This window comes from Gopherus flavomarginatus, chromosome 5 (assembly GCF_025201925.1).
Source record: "Gopherus flavomarginatus isolate rGopFla2 chromosome 5, rGopFla2.mat.asm, whole genome shotgun sequence".
Taxonomy (NCBI): domain Eukaryota; kingdom Metazoa; phylum Chordata; order Testudines; family Testudinidae; genus Gopherus; species Gopherus flavomarginatus.
Window position 1 is genome coordinate 9,080,664 of NC_066621.1, and position 23,269 is coordinate 9,103,932.

At 38.8% G+C, this 23,269-nt stretch overlaps 1 protein-coding gene across 5 annotated transcripts in view; it reads right to left on the reverse strand.

Moving 5' to 3' along the window:
• MAGI3 (membrane associated guanylate kinase, WW and PDZ domain containing 3) overlaps window positions 1–23,269 on the reverse strand; it is a 226,513-nt gene that overhangs the window by 81,815 nt on the left and 121,429 nt on the right. For all 5 annotated transcript variants that reach the window (XR_007774572.1, XM_050954266.1, XM_050954265.1 and 2 more), the window contains exons 2-7: window positions 22,599–22,715; window positions 14,683–14,802; window positions 9,066–9,275; window positions 8,025–8,199; window positions 5,855–5,934; window positions 786–843 (exon numbers count right to left, since the gene is read on the reverse strand). Coding sequence is in view for 4 of the 5 variants with exons in the window: in XM_050954266.1 (XP_050810223.1) it covers window positions 786–843; window positions 5,855–5,934; window positions 8,025–8,199; window positions 9,066–9,275; window positions 14,683–14,802; window positions 22,599–22,715 (760 nt within the window). In the remaining variant the exon portion in view is untranslated. The remainder of the gene's footprint in view (window positions 1–785; window positions 844–5,854; window positions 5,935–8,024; window positions 8,200–9,065; window positions 9,276–14,682; window positions 14,803–22,598; window positions 22,716–23,269) is intronic.

Below are 23,269 nucleotides of genomic sequence, written 5' to 3' on the forward strand. Positions count from 1 at the left end.
ATCACATGTTTTACTCGAGAGGCTCCATTTTAAAGGTATTTCAGAACAGAGACATGCTCTGATCTCTTTAAAACATACAACTTTCAGCATCTTCAGTTATTACAATAAGGATGTTAAGAAAGAGATTCAACCACTTGGGCAAAGTCATTAATGCCAGATAAAGTTACTGTTGTAACAAACTACTCTAATTCTTAGTTATACAAGAAAAATCACACAGACATTTGTGAGGCAAAGTGAATCCTACTGCTTACTTGCTGCTTTCTGGTTTCCAGCCCAGGGAAGTGGTTACTGCTTTATTCCTCCCCTTCAGATGATAGATGGATGTATCTCAGTTAGTGTGAAGGGAAGCTACACACATCATCATCTTACATATTAACTTATAGGAATAGTGCACAATTCAGTTACAGCCACCAGAACTGGCCCTTAATTTATATAGTCATTGGATACACAGTCATTAAATTAGCTGCATTACAATTTGCATTTATTACATAACTGTCTCATTAAAAGCAGCAAAGAATCCTGTGGCACCTCATAGACTAACAGACATTTTGGAGCACGAGCTTTCGTGGTGAATACCCACTTCGTCAGATTCTGACGAAGTGGGTATTCTCCTAGGAAAGCTCATGCTCCAAAACGTCTGTTAGTCTATAAGGTGCCACAGGACTCTTTGCTGCTTTTACAGATCCAGACTAACACAGCTACCCCTCTGATACTTGAAAACTGTTTCATTGTTCTCTACCATATCTGATGTCCACATGAAGTGAATAATTGGTGTAAACACTTACTCGACGTAGTATGTTCCATATTGAGGGTCTTCTATTTTCTCCCAGCCATAAGGAAGTTCTGTAATTAGAACAGATGAACAAAATTCTGTACTATAATGCAAAAGTATTTGAAAATGTCAAAGTTCATGTGGAAAAAAAAAGAATGGAAAGATTATGGACTGACTGTATTGGAAATATGAAAGCAATTTATATATTCCCATGAATTGAGTGCTTGCATTTCCCAGAGGGAAAATGGGCCCCCTTGTACTCGCTGATCCATTGGAGGAGGGGACTTGCATTTTAAACCAAAAAAAAAAGTTTTAACAAGCTTCAAAGTGAAGCAGAGAAATATCTTAAGAAAGAAAGAAGAGAAAGACAAAGGTCTCATTTTATTAGACTAAGCCTATTAATTATAAATAACTAGTTTCATTTGTGTAATTTTGTTTTTAACTCCCCAATCTGTAACTATAGGCTAGCACTGTCTATGGCTGACCCATAGAGTGGGAAGGAGATTTTGAAGCTTTTCCCAAAGAAGTACTTTCAGTCCATCTCAGCCCTGAATTGTAGGGCCATGCTAGGCAAGTCATGTGGTGCTTCCAGAAACCTCTGCCAAGGGGCCTAAATTCTGACCTGCACCCCCCTTGTTATTCCAATTTTACACACACATCCCCTTAACACCAGTGCATTTCAGGCCAGACTCCCCACCTTGCTCTCCCAATGCACTGCAAGCCTGACCTACATCACTTGCTACTTTACACCTAGGCTCCTGAATCAGAATCAAAAAGAGTACAGTACAGTGGTGACAAGGACAAATGAGGACTAAAAAGATATCATCCCCAAATTAATTTCCATTTGTGTTTATTATTATTTGAATCCAAGTCTCCAGAGTAACAAATCTAGAGGGAAACTAATGATCCTATATTCTGAAAATTGTGTGCAATATGAAATTAAATCCTTACAAAATAAACATTCATATTGAAACAGCATAAAAATCAGAAAGCTCCCTTGTTTCTGAACTAAATTCAAATTCTTGTAGGATGGCTGCTAGAATCAGAGCATTACTGGTTGAATGTAATGAGCTGTCACCACAGAGGCCTGATTAGAGTAGCAAAGCTATAGTAGTTTGACCATAGAAATGTAAATATGGAAGCGCTGCTTGAAAGGAGCTTGGTGTGAAAGTTAAGACAAAATGGAAATATTGTTCCATTTGGAACACAAATTGCCTTTTATTTTTCTTTCAGATGTCTGGATTGTTTTGAAGGGTAAGATTTCTGTGTAATTATTTTGTTTGTTGTTTGTGGCTGCCCCAGGCTTGAAGGTAACAGGAATTTTCTTAGCATGTGGCAGCATGTTACGAATTATGAATATCAGTACAGCTCAGCAGAACTTGACAAATACCCCAGTGGGACTATTTGTTTAAGTGCTGTTCATTAGAATGTCCTGCATCTTTCTCTTTAAAACGCCTTTTTTTATCCCATCCTCTCCCAGTGGTGAGCTTCACATATGTTTAATAAAAGCAGTAGTATGAGGCAGTGGCTCAAGCTGGCTTCATTATGAACAGATTTAGGGGAACAAAAGGCTGTTTTCAGTCTCATCTCAGCGCCTATTGACTCTTGTAACTCGGGAGATGTTTGCTGCCGAGACTGCTTCTCTGTACATTTTTATGTTATTGGTTGGCTACACTGCACCACTGCCTTGCAAGTGTCTGCAGGATTTGCCTGTAGGCTGATTACCACCAACATTCTCACAGATCGGATTCACAATGTGAAGTCTTGATGCAAGAGGTGAATAGAAACGAATGTAAGTCAGTTCCTACACTCTCCCCAAACAATCATAAATTATGATAGAGGGCCACTCTTAGTTACCTACTGCCAGCCAGCCTGTCAGTTCCCTGCATTGTCCCATATTAGAGAAGATAGTGAATATGCATAATTTTTAAAAAGCCAGTTGGGGTGCAAGAGAACTGAAAAGTAAAACTAGAAGTTTCTTAGATTTAGTATAAAATAAAAATTATTATACTAAGTAATTAAGGGTTCCATATTAAAATGGAAACAATGCTGTATCCCTGCTATTGTACTCTCAAGGAAATGTGAATCTGGACAGAAGGAAGTTAGTTCAAGATATTGCTAGTGACAACTATGGTCTGAATGCTGATACAGTTTTGGTACTAGCCTCTCTCTTTAAAGCCCTGAATGGGCTAGACCAGGGGTGGACAAGCCCCCAACCCCACTCCCTGGCTGGAGCACGGCAAGCCCTGGACTCTGCTTCCTGGCGGGAGCTTGAGGGACGGATTAAAACATCTGAAAGGCCGGATGCCGTCCCTGGGCTAGACCAACATTATTTCATAGACAAATTCACTCTCTCTGACTGAACATGGCAGCTATGATCAACGGAAATGCTACAGATGATGATACACATAGGAGTCAGGGTTAGAGTGTTCTTGTTTGAGAATCATTAGCTATGGAAATTCTGTATCACTGGGGAACAGGTTGAGTCCAAGCGCTGCCACACAGGACAAAAATCTCTGACGACTCCTTCCCCTAACAGCAACTGCAGAACAAGGCATCCTTCCATGGAACTAAAGCACCCAGTTGCTAGCCAGTTATTTCAACAACGCAGTCCCAACAGCAACGGGTCACTACTAACAAAATTAGGTAGCTAGTTTGGTACTGCATCTTGGCTTTTACTTCTTCTCTATTTAACTGATAGGATTTCACTTGAAGAAAAAGCATGACTGACAAGCACTTTAACCATGGAACCCTGCTTAGATTATGATTCTCAAACATGTCTGTCATTTTATGAAGCAGTAAAATTCTGTCAGTGTTCAGCCCACTTTAAGCTTTATTTAGTGAAGGTTTAAGCTCTGCCATCATAGGGAGACATGAGACAACTTAGGCAAAATGAATTCTCTAGGGCATTTTCACATATCAGGAACTTGCACTTCTGTTGAAAAATTATCCATGTGAAACCAGACAACAGGGAAATGTTTAAGCCAAATTAATTTAGACAGGGTGGAGATGCCAGAGGGACAGGAAAGGAGAGTGTAAGGATTTCTTTAAAAATCTTATCGTATTTTTTAGCATCTAAAGAGAGGCTAATTATTTTCAAACTTGCTAATACAGATGCCTATCTTGATTATAAACTATTTATATTTTACGGCTGTCCCCTAAATGGAAATAAGACGACACTGACGCTTAAAACGTGCAGCTGCTTCAGAGATTTTAAAATACTCCTTCAATAAAGCCACCTATTATTGTGCACCTTCACTCCCAAGCCTTGTAGCTTGGTTTGCACCTCCTGCACCTGGCCCAATTAAGGGTCAATTCATATGAAGTCCAAAGGCTCTTCTATCCCTTCACTTTGGGACTACCATTTATCTTAGCAGTCCTCATAGTCCAGTATCCTGCCTCCAACAATGACCAATGCCAGAAGCTTCAGAGGATAGTACAGAAATCTCTTACTAGACAATGAAGTTTCTTCCTAAACTTAGTTAGGGCTTGCTTATGATTTAAAGCATGAGTATTTATATCCCTTCTAAAAACAAAAATCTATCTTCTCACTCATACAAATGTCCAATCCTTGTAAAAATTTTATTAAGATTTTGGTCCCAATAATCTCTTGTGGCAGTGAGATTTTCATGGCTTAATTATACATTGTATTTACCTTTATTAGTTTTAAATCTGCCCCCTTCAATTTAACTCAACATACCCTTGTTCTTGTATTATGACAGTGGGTAAAAGGGAGCACCTGATTTACCTTTTATTTACTGTGTTATTTTGTACACTTATTGTATCCCTAATTTTTTCCCACATCGTCCTCAAAAGCTTTGCCATTATTCTATCAAAATTTCACTTTTCTCTCTCAACCGGAAACTGAAGAGTATTTCAGGTGAGAGTGTACCACTGATATAAAGTGACAAGGCTGTACTTTTAGTATTACATTGTAGCCCATCATCTATGCATTCTAGTATTTGAGGGCTTTTCCCTTGCTCATTCGAACAACGGTGCTCATTGAGCTGTCTACAAAGATGTCCAGGTCTTTCCTCTCAGTAGTTACAGCAAATTTAGAACCAAGTAATGTGTCATTCTGCTCTCCAGAATTCGTGTGTATCCACAATTCACTTAAACTCCATTGTTCCAGTGAAAATATACTGAAGCCACTCTTAAGCCCAGTCATCCTACTGCTGCTGCCAAGCCACAGGCACTTACCTCTATTCTGAAACCATTAGGGTATGATGTAGAAAGAATAAAAATTATAAACTTCAGGCAGAAACTTCTGTCTTGGCAGTGATAGATCTTATCGAATTGTAAAGAACCCTGGAAATGACTCCATATGGGACATCAGACAGTCACAAACAGCATTATCTGAAGACCCCCAAATGACTTAATTCTCCCATCAGTGCAGAGGACATTCTTAGGAATGTCCCAGATCTCCCTGAAGATGAACTTGATATAAAATATGTAATATGCATAAGGAAAGGACTTTCCAAAGTGCTTAAGGATTCATTACTACCAAATCCCACAGAAAGTCCCTTCATGAACCAAGTCAAAATAGCTAGATAGCCAGTTCCACAGGACTCAGGACTAGTTTTGGTTGGTAAACAGGCAAATACATCCGATTTATTAGGAATTCTATTTCGTTTCAGATTAACTTGACCTTGAAGCAAGAGCACAAGTAAACTCCTATTCCAGGTTGCATTTGGAGGTACACCTCTACTCCGATATAACACAAATTCAGATATAATGTGGTAAAGCCGTGCTCCGGGGGGGAGGCGAAAGGGGGCTGCACAGGCCAGTGGATCAAAGCAAGTGCAATATAATGGAACTTCACCTATAATATGGTAAGATTTTTTGGCTCTCGAGGACAGCGTTGTATCTGGGTAGAGGCGTACAATTCATCTGTCTGGTTAGTCCCAAATGGCAAAGAAGAAATGAAGTCTTTGAAACAATTACCAGAGCAATACTTCATGCCTTCATAAACTCTACTGATAACATGCTAATTGGGCACCATTTGAGTCTAGTTTTCAAGCAGGAAAAACAACATCCAAACATGCATTACATATAGCAGACGGACAATTCTGAACATCTCACCTCCATCCTCACAGTCTTCAGGAGCTTTGGCTTTCTTACAGAGTCGAGGATCAAGCCAAGTGGTTGTCTTGGTGTTGTGACTGCGGAATATAGGACAACCCAATCAGGAGCAGAAAAACAGGAGGAGATAAAGGGAGAGTGACGAAAAAGACTCCCAAGGAAGGGATTTAACCTATTATATTTTGGACTTCTCTTCATAAATTTCCTTCCACATGCAAATCTGTGTCTCTCAGTCAGCATACCTGCTGTTATCACCTCTAACATAAAAAATACGACCTAGGAAAGGTACCACTTAAATATAACTACTACTAACATACTTGAGGCTCTTCTGTACCACTGTGACATGGGAGGTTACAGCGGTGCAAACGTTTCTTAGCACTCAAATATTTCAAAAGGTACATGTTTATAGCCACAATCTACACAGTTTCATTCTAAAAGTAGCAGGTTTGCTGGGAGTGAGGTAAGCCTAGGTTTCATCTGTCAAAAAATATCAGATCTCACTAGCCAATGCAACTTGTGCATGGAGCTGACTTCAAGAGCTCTGAAGAACTGTGGAGATGTATTTGTAAGTAGAGAACAGAACCAATGAAATAAGAGCACACTGAATATACCTGTCCCTTTTGGTTCTCATCAGAACAGACCCAAAAATACAAACTTTTTCTTTACCTGGTTTTAAAAATTTAATTATGGGGAACAGATAGGAAAAGTTTTGTGTACTTTAATAAGGTGTCAGACACCACCTCTAAAATAGGTTGATCATGAAAAGAGTCATGGGAAAAGTAATGGAGAAAAACTGATAAGGCCTAAAAGAGCATCTTATAGTTGTTAAAAAGTTAATACACATAAGTATTCCAGAAATCCGATATTTTTAAAAGTCACAATATGAATGTAGATGTAAAGGCTGCCACCACTCTGAACCAAAGCACATAAGAAATTGCCAGTGAGTTTGCAAGACTACTGATTTTGCTCTTCCATGACAAGTAGTACTTATCATTGCACTGCAGGAACATATGGTACATGTTAACTCTGAGATAACACAGTAACGTAAGTGAGCAGAGTTATCCAGAAACCAGGTTTTATCTCAGGTCTATTGATGCTGTGATTATAAACTCATTTATTCAGGGAGTTCTAACTCTGTTCTATAAATCTGCATTAGGCAGCACAGTCTCAGCATAAAGTTCTTCTCCATCCAATATTTTTTTTCTGTGTACAAAGTATGACAAAGCCTTCCATACATTTACCATTGAAGCAACTACAAAAAATCATTTTGAGGATATCTGATACTTTTCACCTTGGGGGGAATAAACCCTTAACTTCTGCCTATGCTTAGCCATCAGTGTAGTCTGATGCTTTAAAATTCATGAAAGAGACTATTACACATTCTAATAGCTGCTTTTCACATTCGATTTCATACCAGAGATCGCAGGCAGAGCAGAGAGAATAAGGGAAATCCCATGGATTACAATGAAATTTTGCAGAGTAAAAGTACACATAAAATTAGACCGTTATCCAGCTAACAACACAGAACCTGAGCTTTGCATTCTGTGTGATACAGAATGCACGTCATAAATAAGTTAACTGACTTCGTAGCTGGAACTACTGTGCTTTCACACTTAATTTATTTAGATACTATTAGTATGATAGTGTTTTGTGTATTTACATGGATTCTTTCCTTATCTGCATTTTCCCCATGAAAATAAACACCATACTGAAGTCCCTATATACGGTAGCTAAGATACCTGTGCAAATATCCATCTATGAAGATGGACAGAAAGGAAAAGCTACTTGGATGAAAATGCTGGCAACACCAAGTATGGATTCTGTTATAGATATAGATATATATGAAAATAAAAATTCTTGCAGCTTATTCCTCAGATCAACATCACTATCCTCTCTAAGTGACATTATAATAATCTTCACAGGAACCACTGCGAAATCAAACACACAAAACTGGCGACATTTAGTGAAGATCATGGAGTGAGAACAGACTGCGACTTCAAAGCCAGAAGATTATATTTTCATGCAAAGGCCTCAGCAATAAAAAGTGGGTAGGGAGGAAGATATATACAAATCAGCAGAAATCTCCATAGAGACTATGACTAGAAACTCTTAGAGCTCATGCATTTCTGGAAGGTACATTAAATCTATAAAGATACAAACTTCTACTCACTCTATGAAGTAGACCATGCCTGTGTCTGTGTAGGCCATCTCCCAGTTCTTGGGTAGAGGCTCTAGGCTCTCATCCCTTGACAAGTAATTTCTGAAATCCATGGAGCTGCTTGTCTGGTTGTAACTAGGAACAGGCTTCATCCAGTCAGAAGAATCTGAATGTCTCTCTCTGTTTTCTGAAGTTGTTAAAAGCAAAGCGTTACAGTTAAGATTTTCATGCTGCTTTGCTCACACAGAACCACCGCTTTTGCTTACAACGAGAGAATGCCAAACAACACTGTATTTTATCTGTATTTTCCTACTACATTTTTTTCTGCTGTGAACTTTAAAAAACTGAAGTGAACACACTGAGTTCTGTTCTTCCCTTGCCAAATAGCATTAACCTCATACTTGTCTGAGCCTAGGCTGAAAAAACAGCACTGGAACCCATCTAGGTAGACTAATTACTGCATTTCCTATCAAAGAGAATAGCATTTGTACTGCTCATTAGAGAATCCACATCAGCATCCCTCTCAGTGCATCAAGACCCAAGTGTGGTACAAGAACCCCGAGTGATACGAGGAAAACAATTGTGCAGCAGGTTTTAAATAGTGTGAATTTAAGCACTTCGGTTTAGAAACCATTGCCAGTAACCTCACTTTTACAATTCTGTATTTGTGACAAATTAATATGGACTGCAGCCAGATCACCTGCGCTCTGATGGTAAACGGGACTAGGCCAGATCTGTACTTGAATGGGTGACTTCCAAGAAATGCCTAGATGCAGCACAATTTGCAAATGTAATGTGCTGGTTGTCCCCCTTTTGAGATAATAAAGGTGTTAAAAAGAATAGGATCTCAGACTAATCTTTGCAACACTCCACTGGACACCTTGTTCCAGACTCAACGCACTGTTCTTCATTATCACTTGCTCTGAACATTCCTTTACCTAGTTTTTGGATCATGTGACAGTGCTCCTACCCAAGTTAATTTGACAATGTCAGTAACAATTTGATTGATTAAAATCTTGACTGCAGTCAGGAATTTCTCCCCTTGTAACTGACCTGCACCTCCACTGCCATTAACCGCTTCCTTTTCTTCCTCCTCTTCCTCCTCAGGGAGAGAGCTATCCATTCTTTGCATCTTGCTGACTGACGTTGTTCTTTTTCTCTGGGATTCTGCATCAAAATCATTGTCAAAAAGAACTTGATCCACTGCGTCTGGCTGAAAGGGACTGGGCTCTGCTGGAGGCTTTGGTGTACCATAGAAATTACCTGGCATTAAGAAACAAATGGTACAAAACAGAAGCAGTGATATCTGGTAAAGATCTCTACAATCACAGGAATGACTCAAGCCACAGTACATATTCTACTGCCACTGTAACATAGTTTTGTGAAATACATGAATGAAAAGGTAATTTACTTCACTACTTAAGACATCAGCATTATCAGTAACCAATGAATGCTCAAAACCTGGAATTTATAGCTACACTGTATTTCTGCTAATGCTGTTATTGTGCATCTGGGTATAACGCATTTAATTCCAAAGTGGCTGCTCTACACAGGTTTCCAAATCAAGAGACTGACTTGTTGTTTTACCTTGCATTCACTAATGCTCCAGAATGAGATTTATAGCAGAGCCTGGTAGGAGTAAAGTGGAGGATTACCTTGAAAACCAAAATCATTTCTGTTCTAATGTACAGCATATAGTAATTAACTAATCTGGAGTAATTTGCAGCCGGTAGGCAGGTTGAAGCTAAAAAGTAAATTCATTTTGTGCTGAAACACAAAGTATTTGCACAAAAGCAATTTTAAAAAATGATTTCTTAGAGCTGTAATCCTATGTTTTCAGCTTATAATTTTCTTACCTAATAAAGCTATTAATAAATCAATGCAATACTGAATTATACCTGAGAAAACTGAAAACATTTTGATTCTAATATGTTGTACAAGTTCAAAGGATCAGCATTTTTTTCCCAATGAAATAAATGCTCAAACAGAATTTAAGTAACTGGCTTTCTCCTCTTAATTAGTCATGTCATTTTAATTAGGGAGTTGAGCACAGAGCTTAGCAGGGCTCCTGCTGGGTTAACATTTGGTAGATAGATTTTGTTTGGACTGCATAAAATAGTAAATAAAACCCCCTATATATTCAAATACCTTTCAGGCTTCAACTAAAAATGGGAGTTAAGGTGAAAGCTTTGGGTTAGCCTGGCTTGTTAAAGTCTAGTTGCTGAGGCAATTGTGCATACTGTATGGGCAGCAAAACCACAGCACACTCAAAAGAGCTTGGCTTAGAGAGCTGCTCAAAAAATTTCCTTCTTTTGGTTATTTTAATAGTAATATACCTTTTCATTTATTTGTTTTTTTCCATATTAGGGAAGAATTAAGTCTCAAGAAAACGTCCAATAAATCACAATTCTTTACAAGTTTCATCATCTTTTACACAGAGAAGGTTTCATACAATTTCTAGACTGTTTACTCTTGAAGAAGCTTTAGTCACTGAAGTAAACACTTGAAGTGTACATAATCTATATTAATACAAATATTTCTAGTGGAAAATGTGTATGCATAAAAATAGCATTTTTACTTTAGTTTTCATATATATATTTTTAATATATGCATGCCAGATTTTTCTTGGGGAAAAAAATCATTTATTTGAGTTAAGAGTACCTAAACAAGGATGTTTTAAATATATTGTGAAAACTTTATATTTTTTATTTTATATATTTTAAATAAGTTGTTCCTGAACAGAAACCTTCAACACTAAATTTCAATCCAGAAGAAAACTTAGAGGAGCTAGGTTATGGATGTTCTATAAAAAAGGGTTTACATCTGAGACACTGATTTAGCTACTGTACCTTTATCTTCAAGAACAGAGCCCACGCCTGCCTGGTCCTTGAGCAAAAGGATATTAACCATATCACTCCTATACTTTAGTCAGTTCTATGCCTAGTTAAATACTTTAATGCTTTTCATCTTCCTAATGGACCTAGCCAGTGACTGAGGATTCCTGCTCAGGGTGGAAACAGGAAAAATAATGTTAGTAACTCACAGAGAAAGAGAAAAGCCTGGTCTGACCACCATAAACTCATGATAATTTAGCTACAGTTTAACAAAATATTAGAACATATTTCTAATGTTAACTGCTTCCTGTTGCCCCATGTTTAGACAGGGCCAGTGTAACCACTTAGGCGACCTAGGCGGTCGCCTAGGGCACTAGGATTTGGGGGGCGCCATTTTCTTCCACATTTAGGTGGAGGGAGCTGGGGCAGGGGAGCGCAGGGAGGGCCGCCTGCAGCAAGTAAGAGGGGGGCGGCACCCAGGGGAACTCCCTGCCCCAGCTCACCCCTGCCCCGCCTCCTCCCCGAATACGCCGTGGCTGCTTCACTTCTCCCGCCTCCCAGGCTTGCAGCGCCTAAGCTGATTGGTGGCGCAAGCCTGGAAGGCGGGAGAAGTGAAGCAGCCACAGCGTGCTTGTGCTTGGAACAGAAGTGAGCTGTGGGGGGTGGTGCCTTAGGGCGGAGAGCTGCCGTGGGGTGGGGGAGAGGTGCCTCCAGGCGGAGGGGGACAGCTGCCATGGGGGGGGCACCTCAGGGCAGCGGTGCAGAGGGGGGAGAGGGTGCAAGGTGGAAGTTTCGCCTAGGGTGCGAAACATCCTTGCACCGGCTCTGTGTTTAGAATAGTTTTTAACCATAACCACTCACACACAGGCAGACACTTAAGATGTGTCAACACCACAAATCAGTGTGTTATTGTAACAGTAGGTAGGCCTACCAGTGCTAGCTTTAAATCCAGCTAGTGCAGGTAACAACAGCCGTGAAGACATGGAGGCATGGCCTTCAGAACAGTACAAGTCCACTGGGGAACTGTGGGGCATACTCAGATTGCAGGCCTATGCTGGGATCCGTGCTGCCATGTTTACACTGTCATTGTTACCTGTGCTAGTTAAATTAAAGCTAGCAGGCATATGTCTACTCGCACTACAATTACTCCTTCCTTCCTATCCTTAGATTCCCAGACTGGCTGAATATTCTCAGTTCCCTAGTATGAACAGAGGTACAAAAGAGAGAGAAGACTCAAACAGCAACCACGGCAGCAAGCTTTAACTGTGATGGCCTGAAGTGTAAAAACTAAAAAAAAAACCCAGAAGAACAGGATAGCAGGCAGAGAAGAGGCCTCTGGAGAAAGTGGGGGAGTGCAGAGAAAGATCCATGGCAGTACAATGTGTGTGCACAGGAGAAGAGAAGGAAACCATGTAGTAGCTTGAAGGACCCATGGGAGCCGGCCACACTAGACTTTTCTTGGTGAAATACACACAAACTTCAATTAAAAGGGAAAACGAGGACACAACTAAGATTATTGTCTAAAATATCTGCAATATTAAAGAGATTTTACATCCAAATAGGGAAGAATTTATAATTACAAGTACAAAAGGTGTGATGCTAATTAAAGGACTTAGCATGCCTGGACAATTTCCTAATTCAGGCTTTGATTCTGTAATCGGATTTGTGTAGTTGTGTTGATTAGAGCTCTGAGCGGATACAAAATTTGTATCCGCATCCAACCCACAATCCGCAAACATACACAGGCCTCTAGATAGGGCATTTGGATCCGCATCCATCTGAGGATATAAAGCAGATATCCGCAGATCTGTAGGCTCTCCTGTTGACTTCAGCTGGACTCCAGGACATAAGGGGCTATGTGGATCAGATTGCCTTTGAATCCTACGTATATGCATGGAGAACATTGGTACAGTGCGCAGAAAGCTTGGGAAAAGGTTACTATGTCCAGAAGGGTATCAGCTGTGCAAGATCACATGGTAAGGTTGTGATTTCAACTTTTCTACCAAAAGAAGCAGTATTGTATGTCTATACATGTTTTACTCCTGAGGGAATTCTGCACCAAAAATTATAAATTATGCACACAATATTTTAAAATTCTGCAAATTTCTGAAAATTGTATTTGTCAATAAATAAATGTGGCTCCAGCATGGCAGTGGGGAGCACAGGCCATTGGCTGCATTGAGGTGGGAGATCAACCTGAAGCCCCCACCTTCCCCAGTACAGAGGCTTGGCAGTGAGGCTGCACCAGGCCCTGACATAGTACAAGGGCTGGGCTTGCCCAGAAACACCCCAGGGCCCTGCCCCTCTGCACCGGGTGCACCAGGTATGGGTGGGAAGGCTCAGCCTGTGCTGTATAGAGGGCCAGTGCTCTCTGCTTCCCAGCGCTTCCTCCCCTGCATGCAGTCCCCTGGCAGGGAGTAGCCTAGAGACTGCAGGGAGAGGTACTGTGCAGCTCCAGCATCCAGGCTGTAGCCCACTCCCTGCTAATGCCCTGCCCATAGCCTTCTCTTCCGGCCTGCAGATCCTTATGTCTTGTGTGGTCCCTGTGAGCAGGCAGGTTTGCTCAGCTGCAGCCCAAAAAGGAAGCACTGGGATGGATGGTATAAATACTGACTGCAGCCAGGTTTGCAGGGCTGCAGCCAAAACAGGCAGGCCCCAGCACTTCCTTCCCTGACTGCAGCTGCACAAACCAACCTGCAGGAGGGCCCTTCTTAAAAAAAAGTTGCTACTAAGCAGCATACTGTGGCAAAGTCAAATACCATTAACACTGATGTTAATAGGATGGGATTAGTTCACAACAACGTGTTGCCATTAACTGGAAGTTGATAGTATCAGGATTGCTATTAACCGGCATCTACTGTATTTACATTTTAATTCAGAAAGAGTCAGGTGTTAGTGATGAAAGCTAAAAATCATATATTTAGAGAAACATCCTCACCTGAGACACTCATTAAAAATGACTAAACACCAAAAACCACTACAACAGTAATAAAAATAAAGTCAGCAACTAATTAGGATAGCTTCTAGCAAATATTGTGGCTAATACTAAAAGCAGAAAAGACAAAAGTGGACTACTAAGTAGAAACCTTTGGAATAATTTATAATATATTTAATAACTCTTAAGCAAGAAATTAAAGCTACAGAAAACTTTTCACACAAAACCCAGAACTATGACCACAAATATATTTAAAGTTAAAGTCAACCAAAAACATACATAAAATTTTTTAGAATGACTCTGAAAAGCACCATGATATGGAAAAGAAACAGGTGTTAAAGTGAACTGAACATAGGTCAGGACACATGGGTTCTAATACTGGGTCACTATCACAGCGTGAGCTGGGACAAGACAACCACTGTGGTCCACAATTATCCGATCTATACAATGGAGATAATATTGCTTCCCTACCCTTGCAAAGCACTGTTACGCCTCATGAGTATAAGGATCCAAATTTAGGACTTGACTCCACTAAAAATACTGCAGCGGCACAGCTGCATCATTGTAGCGTTCCAGTGAAGACGCTACCTATGCCAACAGGGGGCTTCTCCCATCAGCGTAGGTTCTCCACCCATCTGAGAAGTGGTAGCTATGTCAACAGAAGAAGCCCTCCTATCGACACAGCGCTGTCTACACTGGGAGTTAGGTGAGTATAACTATGTCACTCAGGGTTGTGAATTTTCCACACCTCTGAGTGAAGTAGTTATACCAACATAAGTTCCTAATTTAGACCAAGCCTGAAACAAAAAGACTGGACACTCATGCCATTAAATTCTTCCAGGTCTTTATTCCCATTCTTATAAAAGATTGTAGGTACACATGTTCAAATTCTGTAACATACCATCATATGTTCCACTTTCTAGCAAGGCTCCACTTTCTTCCAATGCTTTAAACTGTTCAACAGGAATGAAATTATAGTCCACCCCTGGGACCTCCCCATCCCTGGGAGCCCTTGTAGTGCCTGAAAAGACAGAGAAGAAACTGTTGTATGGTTGTCTAGTGCTGTTGGTTTACAAAATACTATCTCTTCCAGAATTCAACATAAAAAGAAACAGTGGTTATTTGAAGCTTTGCAGAGCTACAGTGCCACTCTGGCAAGATAAAGGATCAGAACATTCTCATGAAAGTGAACATTGCAGCATGTGAAACTAGGTCAATAAATTATGTAGGAATAAGAGAGGATATTTTAACAAGAAATAGAAGCCCTCATGAATTTATTAAATCTACTATTATGATGGACATCCAAAAAGGAATTTCGATACCAGAGTTAAACTTCCTAAGAACTAACATTCAAATCCCAATACAGCAGGACCTTGATTTTATGAAAGCCAATCTTATGACTAACCAGTTATATGAATCCCTTTTTCCAACTGGAAAATAATGAATCAATCATGTTTAAAAAGCAATGTCCAGGAAAAACAAGTCAACATCCCTTCACATTCCGATGCTTTCAAACATTGGGAATCGCTTTGAAGTGGTTTAAAGGACAAGAAAGCGATGCAGTATACCCATGCTGCAACTTACCTCTGGTAATTCTGATATGTTCAATTTTAAGAACTTCTCGCTGTTATCAACTCCTCAGTCCCCAACTTTCACTAATATGGCAACAAGTCTTAACACTTTCTATATTATGGTTTGCAATGACCAAAGACTCATCAATATATATAATTACAATACATTCATATAATGGTCCAAATTCAGTCTGAACAAAGCAAAGCGGTTCACCATTCCGCTGCTTCTATTATTCAGGTTACAACTGCACCTTCACCACAAGCCCCCATTTTAAGATTTCATTATTAAAATACAAACAATTGCTCATTGCTCTGAGTTATTCTGGGGGTGTAATTCATATATATTCCTAACGTTTTTATGATCATAGCTGTTTTTCTGGACAAGTCATACAAATCCATAAAGGAGCTACTCCCCCACTATCTGATGCCTTTTGCTTCCTATAAATCTCAAACAGCATGGAATAGCTTTGTTTTTGTTTTTTTTTTAAATTGTATCAAATTACACCAATAGGGCAAATTTCATCCTGCTGAGATGGTCCTTTCATGTGTCTCTGTAGCACCTAATGGCCCTGTGCAGCAGAAGCTGCAAGCTGAGAGGCTGCACAGAAGGACCTCTGCACTGTTTGCATGTTGTGAAGGGGTATCTACACTAGCTTCTCATAGGCCAATACAGAAAATGACAAGGGGTGGCCACATCTTTGTGGCTAGCAGCCCTAGCGCTCCACACAAATGGTGCAGAGGAATGAAGACTATAATTCCAGCATATAGGCTAAATAGTAGCCATTTTAGAAAGGAGAGTACATTGCACTGCAATCTGGTGGCCTGAACCTAGGTTGAGGGTAGATTTTTCCTCTCAGCTCATGTTCATTTCACCAACATAAAACCAGATTGCAAAGGGTTTTTAATGCAGGTGAAGCAAATTTCATTTTAGGAGTGTAACTTTAAAAAAAAGTTTAATTTCCAATCTATACAAATTATGGAAATTCCTGAGTAAATAAGAAATATACAACTTGATCGTTACAATAGAAACAACATGAACTTCATTTGGCAACTTGTCAGATGATTGTAGGTTATGCACTGCCTTAGACAACAGTTAATTCTACATCCATTTCATACTCTTTAGAATTCTGATAATCTGTTAAACTGACAAGTGAAAAACAACAGCAAATACAAAATGGTTCAAATTTTTCTACAATTGTCATGTTCAAATCTTTCCTATAACTGCTAATGCTGACAAGCTTACATACAATGAAAGCCATAGGAATAGTAGCCAATGAAGCCAAAACATCTCAGGTACTTCTACAAGTAGTACAAGAGCCTTTTAATTAACTTTACCTTGAGAGGGTGTGCTAATGAGTGATTGATTTACCTGCTAAGTCAAGTCCAGAATCCTGTTAGTTATGTAAAAATATCCTACTTCCCTAGGAATGGAGTCTCCTGACAAAAGATGAGGAAATAGACTATCTTGCTATTTAGTTTCAGGGTTACACACACAACCTTTAAATCATCTGAAACTGACATTCTGGCAACAAGCATATATTTTTTCATATCACATTGTACATGGGATACTTGACAAACTTCATTTCTAATGAATCCAGAACAGTTTTAAATATTAGTCATGATGAAAACTTTCAACTTCAGTTACATGTTTTGACATGTATCTTAGCTGCATCTATTAAATGAAAAAGCCTTTTAATCTTATATTGAGTGTAGAAAGTGGAAATATCTTAAGAATAAAGGCAAATGGACTTTTTTTTCAAGTCAATAATCAATCCAAAACATTCAAATGGCTTAAAGTTATCGTATTTCAATATGCAAGATACAACCAATTGACAACAGCCTCTGCCCTTCAGCATAAGATCACTTTGTCAAGAATTCCATTAGATTTAAATTTTCTAATCTGGCTAAGATGAAATAAAATAATCACTTTGCTTTTGTGCCCATATGACAAATATTGACACAAAACATTCATAAGCCTTTGATCCCCATCCCCCAACACACTACTTCTGTATATGACAGCACTTTAGATTGAGAGGTATAATCTTATGAAAATTTAAATTTACAATTACTTTCTCATCTCACAGTTTTGTCTAGCTTGTTTGCTAGCTCATTCACATAAAATTAGCATTTAACTTTTGCCGGTAGACATCTCATAAAATTTATAGTAAATGTTCTGATGAGAATGTAGGTGTTATACAATACTAATTAAAAACAGTTTGATACCATGCAACATGTGCCCCTTGTACACAGACTGATGACACAAACTGAATGTTATCCTGTGTGATGGAAACATTAGGTGTGTGAAGGAACACATGTTGAAACAGTTTTAAATATCAACTTAACTCACTTCAACTCCCTGAATTACTTCATTTTAACTAAAGATTTTTTTTGAAGTCCACAGTACAAGATAAATTCAGTGTGGAAGAACACCCACACACTAGCATGAGATTTCAATAAGACTTACTCCCCAAAAACAAATGAGATTCATTGGTGAACCTGAGTTTTTATTGTAATTTCTACTTAACCAAAAAGAAATGGCAAATATTTCCTCTTTCACCTTCCTGGATGTGTCTCATCATGCATATCATCCTTTAAAACAGGAGGTCATACAGTGATTTGGTCAGTCTGGTGCCTCGTCTCTGATATGCCAATGAACTGCACATAAATCCCAGTGAATTTTGTAGATAACAAGAAGTCACACAGACTGAAAAGGTCTTCCTATGCAAATTACTTCCTTGGGATATTTATCGGTGGTGCTCAGCACCCCAGCCTATTCCACTGAAGTCAGTGAGAACTTCTCAGTGAGCAGCATTGTTGAAAATCAGGTCACTTATTTGGTGGTTAAGTACTGAGTTAGGAGCCTAAGTTTAAATTTAAGACCTCATTTTTTAAAATCTTGGGCTTTTTGTTCTTGGAGACATGGTAGTGATCAGACTGGAGTTTGGTTTTGCTGTTTACAGAGCTGCAATACTATACCCCTAGAACCACATACCGTATCAATACACCTCCGAACCTGTAGAAAAGGAGGTCCTGTTGACTTCATTACTAGGGTCTTCTTATTTCACAGGGAAAGGAGAGGTGTATTTTACTCATACTATTCACACAGCTCAGTGGACTTTTTTGTCCTTTTTTAATGAGTTTTCTAATCAATGTTTCTTTCCTCAAACAAATTATTCACTTGTTAGATCAGTGATTTCCATTCTGCAGTATTGGTATTCATACATGTGGGTGTTCCTAATTTCACAATGCGTAGCATTAATTGAAAGCAAAGTTACGGCTGGCAGGAGTTACCTAATGAGAAGCAATTAAAGATAAGGCAAAACCATTATTATAATGAAAATGACTTGTATGTAACTTGCTATAAAGCAGTATTATTTAAAGAATAAGATAGTGTTATAGCATGCTGAGCTATATCAGCATACAGTCACACACCACTGAAAAGATGAAAACTGGAGGTAATGAGGGAGCATCAATCATCATGCTATGATTTTAGGAGGAAGAGAGAGTTTTAGAAATTAGAAATTATGATAAGAGAGGAAGACAGACAATAAAAGCTGGAGGATGAGGTGACGTGAGAAAAAAATGTTCACCAATTTCTGTACAGTAAATCAGTCAGGCTCACAGCAAGTGTGAAGACCTGGGCCAAGCAATATTAATTGAGTTTTTTGAGGGGTTGTGGAATAGCTGTATATAGTCTGCCACCATTATGACGATGTATCATTTCCTTAATTTCTCTTGAATGTTCTTGGAAATTTAGTATAATGTCGTCACTAACAAAGCAAAATTGATTTCTGACCACCTATTACATAATTGAGTTGGATCAAATTTATTTCAGTCTTTTCAGTCATTTGTATGCCTGTACTCTATTATTAGATGAATTCATTTCTGCTTTCATAATTCCGAATGTGACCCAAGTATGTAAATTATCATAGAGCCTGGAATGTGGTGTTGCCACTGCATGAGTCTTCCAGTAAGTAAACAATGCTGGATAGCAAAAAAACTAAACTTTCAAAGCAATCCAGCAAACTGGTCATGCTAATTAAGAAATGTTCAAAACATACAAGTCTAGCAAACAAGGAAGTTTTAGTTAACATAAGCGTGATTAACGCACTCCTGAAGCAAGGATTACAATGATTCATTATTGCATACCATCTTGTTTAACCTCAATCTTTTAAAAATACTTGTCAATTTTACTCCAATGAACAATGTGAACAGCTCTGTTAGTAAATGAACCTCATTTCCATTACACTGATTTTTTTTTTTAACTCCTCATTCATTTTACTCATAAGATTAAGTGGCTATTTTATCTTCCCTGGTGTAATCCTTGGCATGCTGAATGTTAGAACCACTCATCAACTTGCAAAGACCTAAGCCATTAATTACACTGGTCACAAAATAATTGGTAAATAAAAAATGTGTTAAAAAACCATGTATGAAGCTACAACAAAAAATGCTTTAACATGTAATTAATAGATTCTAAGGCAAGAAAGGACCACTGTGATCATCTAATCTGACCTCCCCTATAACACAGGCCATAGAACTTCCAAAATAAGTCCTAGAAAAATATGCTTTTAGAAAAGCATCTGATTTTGATTTAAAAATAGTCAGTGATGGAGAATCTGCCATGACATGTAGTAAATTGTTCCAGCAGTTTATTACACACTGTTAAAAATTTATACCTCATTTCCACTCTGAATTTGTCTAGTTTCAATTTCCAGCACCAGATCAGTTTAAACCTTTCTCTGATAGACTGAAGAGCCTATTAAATATTTGTTCTCCATGTAGATATTCACAGACTGTAATCAAGTCACCCCTTATCCTCTCTTTTGGTAAGCCAAATAAGACTCTCAGAGCTCAATCTATCACTACGAGACACTTTTCTAATATTTTAATTATTCTCATGGCTCTTCCTGAACCCATCTCCAATTTACCAAATCTTTCTTGAATTGTGAGCACTAGAACTGGTCACCGTATTCCAGCAGCCATCGCACCAGTGCCAAATATGGTGGTAAAGTAACTTCTCTTCCCTTACTTGAGATTCCCCTGTTTGTGATCCCAGGATCCCATTAGTTCTTTTGGCCATCGTGTGACACTGGGAGTTCATGTTCAGCTGATTATCTACCACGACACCCAAATACTTTCAGACTCACTGCTTCCCTGCATAATCCTCCTCTGGTAATTATAGCCCATGTTCTTTGTTCCTACATGTATACATTCACATTAATCTGTATTACAAAGCATAATGTTTATGCCCAGTTTACCAAGTGATCCAGATCGCCCTGAAACAATGACTTGTCTTCTTAATTATTTACCATTCCCCCATATTTTCGGGTCATCTGCAACCTTTATCAGTGTAGATTTTGTGCTTTCTTCCAGGTCATTGATAAAAATAGGAAAAAGCATAGGGTGAAAAATGGATCCCTGTTGGAAACACATCTGCTTGATGACGATTCCCTATTTACGATTACATTTTGAGACCTATCAGCCAGTTTTATATTAATTTAATGTGTGCCATGTTAATTTAATATCATTCAAGTTTTTAAGTAAAAATACTTCACAATTTTTATTTGATCAGTCGTTCTAATGAGTAAATATCTCATATGGAAGGTACAGTGTGACTTTTGGATAACTGAGAAATGGAATGGCATGATAACGTGAAAAGCATCGCACAGACAGGTATTTCAGTAATTGTGGAGATGTTCTTCAAACTGAAAGATACCCTCTGATAAGCTGGAAAGTATATTATTTTTATCCAAGCTGTCAGTTTGTAGTGGTTCTAAAAGCTATGATTACCCAATTGGGTCCTCATGACTCCTTAAAAAAATTCAGATTGCATTTAGAAATGTAAAATGGTGTTCAATATCCATTAGCATTCATATTAGTGAATAAAAATGAGTTGCTTCAGACCTTATGTTTTGTCAGAACTGTCCTATATCAGTCATTTACTGAATGCCATGTGCATGCCACACAGTCTCTGTTGCCACTAGAAAACCATTCACTTCAGTAAAGCTTTGCCTTGGCTTGTTTGTTAATTAAATAGTAAATATTCTTGCATCAAAAGTACACTGAATAGTTTGTTTTTTTAGTAATTAAGTAAGATAATGAGCTGAAAATGCACTGCTCCAATGAACAATTTTAGCCTCGGTAAAGTCTAAGAGCCCAGTAATAACATACAAGCAGGCAATCAGCATCAAGCATTTTAACCATATTTGTAAGAGCCTTTGAAGCTGATCAGTGATGGGTGACTGAAATGAGAGAAATTGACAAGATAATGTCTTTTCACTCAGGCTGCCGGAGCAGCAACCTCTTAATGATTCCTGGCTGAAGACGTGTTAGCAGGTGGGCTGTATGGATAGGGAAATACTACGAGATGCCAGCCATTCCAGCCTATAGTGGATCAAGAGGTAAGGCTCATCCCATGGTATCCTCTCATTAATGCTTGCTCTGCAACTCTACTGTGCCTATTCCAGTTTAGGAAGGCTGCTCCTCCTTTCCCTAATCACTGGGCCATGCTACAGGTCCCTCCTCCAGCCCACTAAATTTCAGGCTCAGATATGTTACAGGTGCACCCATAACTTCCCTTGTGCACCCCGCTTGGTTATGTTCCAGCAGAGTCTCCTTCCTCACAAACAGCTCTTCTACAATTATTCTCTCTTCTCTCCTTTCTGTTTTCTCTAACACCCAGTCTATCTACAAGTGGTCACCTGGAGGTATTAAATCTCCCCTTTGTGATAAACCACAAAACTGGCTAGGTGGGTGTGTGCGTGTGCGAGAGAGACTGCCACAAAGTAAGTGGTGAGAGTTATATTATACTAGTTATGGTAATGATGTTTCACCCCATCCCCTCAGGTTTACTTACTCTTATGCGAAAATGAAATCTTCATCTGTTGCATTCTTTAATGTTTTTTAGAGGCAGTATCAATGAGTTTAAAAAAATATACATACTCTAAGTCCTCTGAACTTGGAATTTTGACATTTTTGCTGGTTTGTCAATCCTTTAATATATAATAAATATGGTTATCAATAGACTAATTTTCCATTGCATCTCTAGTTAACTTAGAATCCATATTGAGAAATGTTCTAACAAAGACCCTACCTAAAAATAGCCTTTATGCAAAGGAATCCCCACTAAAAGGGTGGAAATGTGAAACAACATAGGATCAAAGGAAAAAAGCTTACAGGATTCTTGAGTTATGCAGAATTTAACTGAAATAGATTAATTTATGCTAGCACTCTGCATACTTACATGGGATGGTTCTCAGGTAAAGATTGTCTCTGATCACCTGTTGGAGTTTATGGTCTATTGAGCCTTTCTGGAACTGCAGGCTCAGGTAGTGACGCAAGTCTTTGTTGATCACTTTTCCTTTAAAATAAGAAAACAATTAATGCAAAACTTGCAAAAAACATTTAAGATGATGCTCTTATCAACTAAACTGCATTTCACTGCAGTAAACATCTCTGCAAAATCTAAAATAGAAAGGAAGCTATAAATTAGTTTATTCAAAAGCACTAGACTAGATAGAAAAGCTGCATGCTCCCAGGGCCAGATCCTCAGCTGATGTAAATTGGTATAGCTCCATGGACTTAGAGCTATGCTGTTTTATAACCAGCTGATGATCTGGTTCCTGGATTTCCACCAGTCTGTTGACAATGAACAAGAGTCCTTGTGACAAGACTCAGCCCTTTTATGCAGGACAGATGAAATGTTAAGACTTTAAAACTTCACTAAAAGCTAAGAGCAGAATACTTTTAGCCAACCCATATTTATGCGTCAAAGAACACGTAAGCCCATGAAGAAGCATAAGTGCAACATCAATCTTAGTGTCGTCTACTTCTGACGGTAAGAAAAACATAGGTGAAGTACTAAAGTGCTGAGGATTACTGGCCACAACAGATGCAATGCTAAGGACTATTGAC